Raw genomic sequence first — 10432 nt, forward strand, 5'->3', positions numbered from 1 at the left:
GAATTCCTTCTATTTTCTAAATCAATTCTTTCATTTTCTCTTATTCTCTAACATAAAGTGAGTGAGTGCATAGTGTGAGTGTGTGTGAAGAGCTTCTTTGTTCCAACAACTGGTATCCAGAGCAGAGATTCAAGATCCTTGGATACTAAAATTGAGATGACTTCCTCGAATGGAAATTTTCCAGCATCCATGCCTGTTCTCAAAGGCAAGAACTATGATGATTGGTGTGCTCAGATGAAGGTAATCTTTCGATTTCAAGATGTGACAGAAGTGGTGCAAGAAGGGGTTCAAGAACTTGACAGGAACCCAACTGATGCAGAGAAGGTGGCTCACCGTGATTTGATGAAAAGAGATGCAAAGGCGTTGTTCATTATTCATCAATGTGTAGATGTAGATAATTTTCAGAAAATTAGATCTGCTGATACTACAAAGAAGGCATGGGATACTCTAGAGAAATCCTATGCAGGGGATAGCAAACTCAAGAAGGTGAAGTTGCAGACCTTGAGAAGGCAGTATGAACTTCTACAAATGAGTGATCAAGAAAACATTGGTGAGTTCTTTTCTCGAGTCTTGGCAATTACAAATCAAATGAATGTTTATGGTGACAAGCAATCAAACTTGGGGATCATTGACAAGGTATTGAGAACCTTGACACCAAGATTTGATCATATAGTGGTGGCAATTGAGCAAGGCCAGAATCTTGAAGAAATGAAGATTGAAGAAGAACTGCAAGGAATACTTGAAGCTCAAGAGATGAGGCTCAATGAAAGAAATTCACAAAGATCAGTTGAGCAAGCCATGCAAGCCCAAACAACCAAAGGGAACAACTATGATGGTGGCAAGAATAAGAAGGGAAAGGGAAAGGGAAAGTGGAAGAACAATAAGTGGAAGGGGTCAAGTGAGGGCTACAGCAGTTCTGGAAATCATAACCAGAATGAAGAAACAGACAAGAAAGATGGAGGGAATCACAAAGTGGGTAAGAAGAAATTCAACAAGAAAGGGATTCAGTGTTACAACTGTCAGAAATGGGGATATTTTGCAGATGAATGCAGAAATAAAAGGGTTCCAAGAAATGCAAATGAGGCTCAATTGGCACAAGATGAGGATTCTGACTCTGATAAAGTGTTACTAATGGCAACAACAAACTCAGAAGAAGACAATGTTAATATGTGGTATCTAGACACAGGCTATTCCAATCACATGAAGGTGAAGAGCAAGATCAAGTTTGCAGATAACAACTCTGTAACTACAGAAGGCATTGGAAAGGTGATGATTCAGAGGAAGGATGGACAACACTCATTTATCAATGATGTGCTATATATTCCCAATATGAAGAATAATTTGCTGAGTTTTGGACAATTGCTAGAAAAGGGTTATTCAATGCAGATGGAGGACGTCAAATGAAGATATTTGACAGCAAGAGGAGACTGATCCTAAAGGCCTCTTTGTCAAGAAACAGAACATTCAAGATTGGAATTCAGATTGCAGAATGTGACATCACAGGTTTGGTCATCTAAATTTCAGGAGTTTAAGTGAATTGAAAAGTAAGAAAATGGTTCATGGTCTTCCCCAAATTGAGATACCAAAACAATTATGTGTTGAGTGTTGTGTGTCAAAGCAACCAAGATGGAGGACGTCAAATGAAGATATTTGACAACAAGAGGAGACTGATCCTAAAGGCCTCTTTGTCAAGAAACAGAACATTCAAGATTGGAATTCAGATTGCAGAATGTGACATCACAGGTTTGGTCATCTAAATTTCAGGAGTTTAAGTGAATTGAAAAATAAGAAAATGGTTCATGGTCTTCCCCAAATTGAGATACCAAAACAATTATGTGTTGAGTGTTGTGTGTCAAAGCAACCAAGGAATTCTTTCAAGTCAGAAATTCCAATTAAATCCAAAAGAAAGTTTGAAGTGATCTATTCTGATGTGTGTGGTCCTTTTGAAGTGAAATCCCTAGGAGGTAATAATTACTTTGTGTCATTCATTGATGAATTTACTAGAAAAATGTGGATCTATTTCATTAAGCAGAAAAGTGAAGTGTTTAACATTTTAAAGAAGTTTAAGTTGTTGAGTGAAAAGCAAAGTGATAAGGTAATCAAAGTATTTTGTGATGAAGAGGGGATAATTCATGAAGTGGCATCTCCCTATACACCTAAGCATAATGGTGTTGCTGAGAGAAGAAACAGAATCATTTTGAACATGGTCAGAAGCATGATGAAAGGGAAGGGAATGCCTCATTATTTTTTGGGAGAGGCAACTTCTATTGCTGTGTATATTCTGAACAGGTGTCCCGCTAAGAGATTGCAGGGATACACACCTGAAGAAGCATGGTCAGAAAAAAAGCCTAGTGTGAGTCATTTCAGAATATTTGGTTCAATGTGTTTTAGGCATGTGCCTGAGCAGAACAGAAAGAAACTTGATGACAAGGCTGAACCAATGATACTCATTGGATATCATCCAACTGGTGCTTAAAAGCTGTATGATCCTAGAATGAGGAAGGTTGTGATTAGCAGAGATGTCTTGATAGATGAAACAAAGGGCTGGAATTGGGAAATAAATGTTGTTGACAATGGTGAAAGAAAGGTGATTGTGAATCTTGAAGACAAACAAAGTCAAAAGGATGTACCATCATGTGGAGAGCAACTCAGAAGGTCACAAAGAGAGAGACAAGTACCACAAACACTCAGAGAGTATGAATTGTATCCTGATACAGCAATCACTGCAGAAGGGGATTTTGTGCACTTTGCTCTACTTGTTGAATCAGAACCAATGAGTCATGATGAAGCCTCACAAAGTTCACATTGGAAAGCAGTTATGGAAGAAGAATTGAGATCAATTGAGAAGAATCAGACTTGAGAGTTAGTCCATTTGCCTCAAGGAAAAAGACCAATTGATGTGAAGTGGGTCTATAAGACTAAAGTAAAGCCTAATGGAGATGTGTCCAAGTATAAGGCAAGATTAGTAGCAAGGGGATTTCTACAAAAACATGGCTTGGATTACAATGAGGTTTTCGCTCCAGTTGTTAGGCTCATTGTGGCAGCTGCTTGCAACAGAAATTAGTCTCTATATCAACTAGATGTGAAGTCAGTATTTTTGAATGGGCCACTTGAAGAAGAAGTCTACATAACTCAATCACATGGTTATGTAGTTGCAAGACAAGAGGATAAAGTCTACAAGTTGAATAAGGCACTATATGGCCTCAAGCAAGCTCCTAGAGCCTGGAATATGAAAATTGATAGCTTCCTAGTCCAGCAGAATTTCACCAAGTGCACTAGTGAGCATGGAGTCTATGTCAGAAACACAAATTCTGGTGAGTTTTTGATAATAAGCAGGTTTATGGAGAAACCAAAGACACCTCACTTCCTGACAACAAAGAGGATTCTGAGGTATGTGAAAGGAACATTGGATCTTGGCATTTTATATCCTTACAGTCAGAAGAATATAGAAGGAGAAGTGTTTGGTTATAGTGATTCAGATTGGTGTGGTGATAAGGATGATAGGAAAAGCATTGCTGGGTATGTTTTCAAATTTGGAACATCACCAATCTCTTGGTGCTCAAAGAAGCGGAGTGTAGTTGCTTTGTCAACATGTGAAGCAGAATATATTGTTGCTGCTATGGCAGCCTGTCAAGCTCTATGGCTGGAAGCTTTAATGGAAGAACTAAACTGGAGAAATTGTAGTCCTATGAGGTTGTTGATGGATAACAAATCAGCAATTGATTTAGCTAAGCATCCTGTGGCACATGGCAGGAGTAAACATATTGAAACCAAGTTTCATTTCCTGCGTGATCAAGTGAGTAAGGAGAAGCTTGAATTGGAGTTTTGCAGGTCTGAAGATCAAGTTGCAGACATACTAACTAAGCCATTGAAGTCTATCAAGTTCAAGGAATTGAGAGACAAGTTAGGAGTGACATCCTTGACAAATCTGAATTAAGGAGGGATGTTGATGTATGCTGTAATTCAGTTAGTTAGTTAGCAGTTAGGAGTTAGTTAGTTTGACAGTTATGAAGGTTGTTGTAGTTACATATACAGTGTGTATAAAAATATTAATGATCATGAATGAGAGGAATGAGAGTGCCAAAGTTTTAATTCAGAATTTTAAGTTTCCTCTATTTTCTAAATCAATTCTTTTATCTTCTCTTATTCTCTAACATAGAGTAAGTGAGTGCATAGTGTGAGTGTGTGTGAAGAGCTTCTTTGTTCCAATATAACATAAAAATTATTGAAAATTATATTGAAGATCTACGTATAAATTTTTTTCCCGTTCTTAATCAAGATGGAGAAAGACAATTAGTTGTTAATTACATTCGTCCATTCCATTCTGTAAAACGTCTAAACATAGTCTAAGAACGAAGTGGGTGGAAAAGTTATGAAGCTAAAAATATTAAAGGTTAAATTAGTTTTTTTCTGTAATTTATTGTTTAGATTTAATTTGATCTTTTAATTTTTTTAGGTTTAATTTGATTTTTTTAATTTTTAAAATTAATTTAATTTGTTCTCATCATCTAAATTAAATTAACAGTTTTAAAAAATATATGTTTTGAGGCAGTTTAAAACTATTTAGTGGTGATTTTAATTTTAAATTGTCAGAAAGCACATTTTCTTGACATTTGGATTTAATTTATATTGTAATATTAAATTGAATTAATTTTAAAAATTAGAAGAATATATTAAATTTAAAAAATAAATTAATAGAAAAACTAATTTAATCAATATTAAAATCTAGTGGTCAAGATATTTGTGGTGTATTAGGCTTGTTGACTGATTTTGGATGGCATGCGTGTGACCTATTATATTAAGTATTAACTCCTCCATGATGTTTACACGTGGGGAACTGGTGTGAGTCTACAATGAACAGCAACTCGTGAACTTCGTTTAAATACTGTCGATGGTCTTCGGATTTCGGCTTGTGTCTCCCTTTCAATAATTTAAGAAAATATTAAATTGTTGTTTTTAAAAAGGTAAAATTGTATTTTTGATCTTTCACTTTAGGTTTGATTTCGTATTTGATCTTTCGGTAATTTAATTCACGAATTTAATCTTTTATTTTATAAAAAAAAATGCAATATTGGTCTTTTGATGTTACAATTGGACGTTGACTTTTAGGCAGTGATATTGATGATTATCACGTGTCAACATTTGATAGACACGTAAAAATAAATATTTTTTAAGTGTTCCTAACCCTAATTAATTATCTTTAATTTATTTTAAAAATTATTAAAAACAAAAAATCGCTTCCAAAATCACTTGATAAGCTGGACCACTTCGCAACTTATCTCAGCCTCTGATTCTCTTCCAAAATTACTTCCTCCACCAGGTGCAGCGCAAACCCTGCGAAAGCAAATCGTGACCATCCATTTTCAACTGCATCAACGGCCATAGATGAATGATCACCCCAATTGAACAAACTTATTTTCCCCGACACGCCACCACCACGAAAAACATAGTAATTGTAATTGCCCTTGTTGTTGTTCTTGTTTTCCTTATTCAATTGAAAAGGTTGTTGTTGTAGAGGAGGCTGCAGGTGATGGTGAGGGGGCGGGTGCTGCAGGTGGCAGGGTGGGCAGAGTAAGTGACGCGAGAGTATGGCTCTGGGAGGAGGGAGAGAGAGGAAGTGGAACAGTTGTTGCGACATCTTTCGTTTTTTTTTTTAAAAAATAATTTGTAAAATAAATTAAAGATAATTAATTAGGATTAACAAATATTTATTTTTACATGTCTATTAGACGTTGACACGTGACCCGTCAACGTCACTATCTAACGGTCAACATCCAATTGTGACTTCAGGGGATCAACATTGCAGGACTTAATTCGTGAATTAAATTAACGGGGGATAAAATGTGAAATTGAACCTAAAGTGGAGGACCAAAAATGTAATTTTATTTTTTTAAAATATTAAATGTATTTAATTTTTTATTTAATAAGTTTTATGAAATATTAAATTTGTTTTTTTAATGAAATATTAAAATATTTTTTTCTTTGTGACCTTGTGTCGCTCTCACTCAAAACCTAAAAGACAATACGCATTCAAGTTCGATTTGACCCACACTAGCATTTAATTAAATGGTTGCCATATACGTGTTTATAGTTAAAGCATGAACATAAAATAGCCCGACGTTCACGTAGACCTGAACGTGTCAAAAGGTACTTACTCGTTCAAATAAAAAAAAAAGTAAATATTTTATTTTCAACGACAAAAAAAATTATAAAAAAAAAACACCAGTTACCGAGTCGAAATAATTATTTGTCATATAATATAAATTATTGGTCATTTATTAATTTTATGACTTGATTAACCTCTGGACTCGAGCTTCTCAGATATTAAAAAGGATCATTTTTCAAGTGGAAAATTAGAAAGATATAATTTAAATTTGTTGGTATCTTAAAATATTTTTTACTATCTATAAATTATATATTGCCATATGTTTAGCATTAGTAATTATAAATAGACCACTTACTAAAGAGTAAAAAATAAAACCTATACATTATTTGTTGAGAAAGATGGTCCTCATTTCAATTATTTCTCTAACTCAAAAGGAATTAGTATTTATAGTGAAGTGAGGAATACCATTGATGCACACTAACCAATTTCTGTTTAATATATTTAAAAAAAATAGTGCATATTCTAAGAAAGAAATAATCTTATTTGAGTTAGGCAAATCACTTTAAGCAATAAAATTATTCATTCAAATAATTGCAGTGAAGATTCGAACTTGAATTAATTTTTTTTATTCTTTTATTTCATAAACCATCCTTAAATAAAAGTTAAACCCTCACTAAAGACAACAGTCTTAAAAAATTCTACAAGTTAGAGGTAAAAATCTGTGTTTTGGTACAATAAAGTAAGCATCTTGAATAAGTCAAACAGATGTGAATGTATAATTCCAAGTTCCAAGTCACCTTATATTTAAATATATTTGGTCGTTTCTGGCAAAGCAAAACAAAATAGCCAGCTGAACTGCTCTACACCGAAATTTAATATTTGGAACAAATTCTAGGAAGCAACCTTGGCATTGATTTGAGAATCCGTGTGTTGTGCTTCACGACTCGTGTTTGACAAATTTCACAGACAGAACAGTATTTTTAGCCTTTCCAATAAAACATAAATAGTGTTTGTAGTGCAGAAGAGAATTTAGAGTCATAAAGAAAAGGATGACATGCTCTGTGGATTTTAACAACAAAGATTTGGAAATAAGCTTCTATGTTTTCAAGCCAACTGTAGTAATTGTCGACCATCTTGTTCATGGACTGCAACAGTTTTCCTTACTCACTCAGAATCTTGGTTGTGTACAAAGCTCTATATTTAGGAGCATACATGGAAATATGGTAAGTTCTTCTTTCCTTTCTCCAATTTTAAATTGTCATTTTAGTTTTGAAAATTTTCTCTTAAATTATCTCTAATCTCAATTCTCAAGAGTATGTTCTTTCTTTTCCTTCTATATGCTTGAAATTTTGCTGATAAACTTACGAAATCCCCTTTTTTCTTCTGTTAAATTGAAATGCAAGTATTGTTTGACTGGGATAGCCATAACTGGAAGATTGCACCAAAATTAGTAATGATTTTTAGATATGACTGGCTTCAAAGTAGACACAACATAAGGACAAAATATGCAGCATCAATTATTTCTTTTAGCTTTCTTTTTCCTATTCCACATAATTTCTTTTTCTAATATTTCTAATATTTTGTAGATGAGAATTTCTTTGTTTCATACCTCCGTGATAGTCTAGCATCAGTGATGGTTAAATATGTCATCAACTCATAGTTGATGTGTTAAAGTAATTTATCATGTGGCTAATCTACAGTGAGCATTTTCCTAAAATTTGAAACACAAATTCTAATTCCTAATATTATTTAGCAGAAAATCTTTCTTGGAAACAAGACGACCAACCCACTTGAGTTTTTCAGATCATTAAGATTATTCAGTTCAGGCTGATAAAAAAAAAAAAGATTATTCAGTTCAGGTGCATTAATGAGCTGGCTACTCTCCTTTTTTTAATAAAATGTGTCACTGTAAATTACTCTGTTACATGGTACATATGTTGGTACGTGTTAGTGCTAGTTCTTTTTCCCCCACTGAGCATATCATGCTTCACTATTTTCTGTTTTGCACTTTGTGTTAAAAAAAATCATGTCCTGTGATCAGATCATATGGTATGGAGCATGGCAGAAACGGTCTAGTGAAGAAAAAGATAAGCTGACAGAAAATCTTGTAAGTTTGATCCCTAACTATTGGTTCTCTTTTTTGAAGCACTGAAGTAGACTTTGAAGTACTTCAATAGGACAGCAACTTAATAAAATTTAGACATCTATATACAAAACAAGACAATTCTGATGAATCCTTTATGTGAACAAAAATTATATGTGAACCACAATTATGTGTGTGTGTGTATTTCGATAAAAGAAGGAATTATTAAGAGAAATGAAATACAAAACAATGCTCACCAAGTAATCTTAAAAACTGTATCTGCAACTGTCTAGCAGAATCACAAAGCATTATGCAAAATCGATCTGTTGACTAGCAGCTTCTAAACTATAACACAAACACCCACATCTGGAGAGAAAGCCTTATGTGGTTTATGCTGTTGTAACAAATTGATAATATTAATCACATTATGTACTGATTTCCCAAACCTGGACATTTTCAAAGAGTAGTTAGGAAAGTATTATTACATGAAATTCCACATTACCCCCGTTAACTAACATGGACACACCCTCTTCATGAGGAAGAATTCTGGAATAAATGTAGATGAAGAAAAGGTTTTACTAGTGCAAGATCATGAAGCGCCAAAGGCTCATTCACACCCATGTCTTCAAATTCCAACTAAATAAATATTATTTGTGGGACAAGAAGTCTAGAATTTGACTGGTAGGTCTTTATAGACATTATGCTATGCATAAGAGGCATGCCAAGAAAAACTAGCCCTCTTCATAAGAAAATAATTTAACATTTCGTGTTAGAAGCCAGCTCTAGTTTTCTACTCTCCTGATATGACAGAATATCTAAAACTTATAAAGTAGCTGGAGTAAGTCAATGTTTCATGATTGCAATGTGCATTGACCTTCACCGTTAAATATTCACGTGAGAATTATTATTTTAAAAATGAAGATATATTAGTACTTGGGTAGACTACATCCATAGATTAATTTCTGTAATCTGATTAGTTTATCACATATCTTAGAATTTAGATTTGAGCATAACTCAACTCCAAAAACTAACTTGTGGAGTAGAGATTGTCTCTTACTAATTTTTTGTCTATATACTAGTTAATGTGGCATCTCCATCAACATGCTATGCCCTGATTATTTATTTATTCAATTTTGCAATTTTCCCTTTACAGCAATCAATGCTAACCAATACTGTAACTAGAATGGCAGTCTTGGTTGAACACAATTTCCTTGATGCATATGCTGGAGAATCAAGAGATGGATCTTTAAGTGTAAAGTTCAGCACTGGTGACATAATATCCATGAACTCAGTAATCACAACTACTAAGGACCTTAATGACCTGTGCTATGCAGTCCTAGCAATATTTAGGTCTCGTTTTCCCAAAACAGAAGGCATAACTGCGGGCCTTTGCATGAAAGGCCAATGCTTACCAAGAGTGGTATGCATTCATGTGTGGCAGTCCCTACAATTTTGTTACTCATGGATTCTCAACTCAGACCATAGAAAGTGGATGATGCCATATCTTGAACGATTCTCCACTGAGATGAAGTATGATATTTTTCGAGTAGTTTATGTTAGTGGTGACAATGTGGTGAATCTTCCCTATGGTTCTCATAATCGGATGTTAGAAGATGAACAAGAGAGCACACAAGGACAACTTATGCACCAATGAGAACCAAACATGTGTTGCAAAGATTTGTACTTTGATGTATATTTTTTTTGTAAAATCAGTTGAAAGATATTGAAATCTTAACCAAAAATAACTGCTAATCCTTTTCTTTAACTTTTGCTAGAATATTAAATCTTTTTTTTCTTTGGTTAATCTGGATCTCTCATTTTATCCCAAGAACATGAGACATGTCTAGTAGTAAATATACATATTGGTAACTTAAATTGCACTAAAACCAAAATTTATCTATATTTAACTCTTTCAGAAAAGGATAATGAACCTTCTGTTTGCAAGCGATAAGATACTAGAATGAGAGCAGAATTTGAATTATTTTTTTCTGGAAATATGTGATCTAATTCACAAGCTGACAATGAACTCAGATTTGTCACATTTAACATTTTCTGTTATCTTCTACTCTAAATCTCGTTACATGTCTTGATTTTTTCTATTTGGCTAGCCTAAATGCTGAATTTCTATAGTGGATGGGGTCAGGCCAAGGGTGAGGATTAAATCAACCATGGAAAGTCAACTTTAAGTGTAAAGTGCGGGAACAAAAGCATTTCTTGTTTTGCAGTTTGTTTATTAATTAAAT

The 10432-nt window shown here is 33.9% G+C and overlaps 2 protein-coding genes across 3 annotated transcripts; both read left to right on the plus strand.

Moving 5' to 3' along the window:
* The first annotated feature begins 156 nt into the window (after window positions 1-156).
* LOC114411347 lies at window positions 157-1404 on the plus strand. The gene has a single exon (XM_028375054.1). It carries the CDS (start codon window positions 157-159, stop codon window positions 1402-1404), a length of 1248 nt encoding a protein of 415 aa, XP_028230855.1.
* Window positions 1405-6970: 5566 nt separating this feature from the next.
* On the plus strand, window positions 6971-9954 carry LOC114412788. 2 transcript variants are annotated; one of them, XM_028376831.1, is made up of 3 exons: window positions 6976-7329; window positions 8148-8213; window positions 9343-9954. In XM_028376831.1, the coding sequence occupies exons 1-3, from the start codon at window positions 7156-7158 to the stop codon at window positions 9841-9843; spliced, it is 741 nt and encodes a 246-aa protein (XP_028232632.1). In that variant the 5' UTR covers window positions 6976-7155; the 3' UTR covers window positions 9844-9954. The 2 variants fall into 2 exon arrangements, with proteins under 2 accessions (XP_028232633.1, XP_028232632.1); XM_028376832.1 differs by lacking the exon at window positions 8148-8213 and having other exon boundaries at window positions 6971-7329.
* The last annotated feature ends 478 nt before the right edge of the window (window positions 9955-10432 follow it).

Source organism: Glycine soja, chromosome 5 (genome assembly GCF_004193775.1).
Source record: "Glycine soja cultivar W05 chromosome 5, ASM419377v2, whole genome shotgun sequence".
In the NCBI taxonomy this organism is placed as follows: Eukaryota; Viridiplantae; Streptophyta; class Magnoliopsida; order Fabales; family Fabaceae; genus Glycine; species Glycine soja.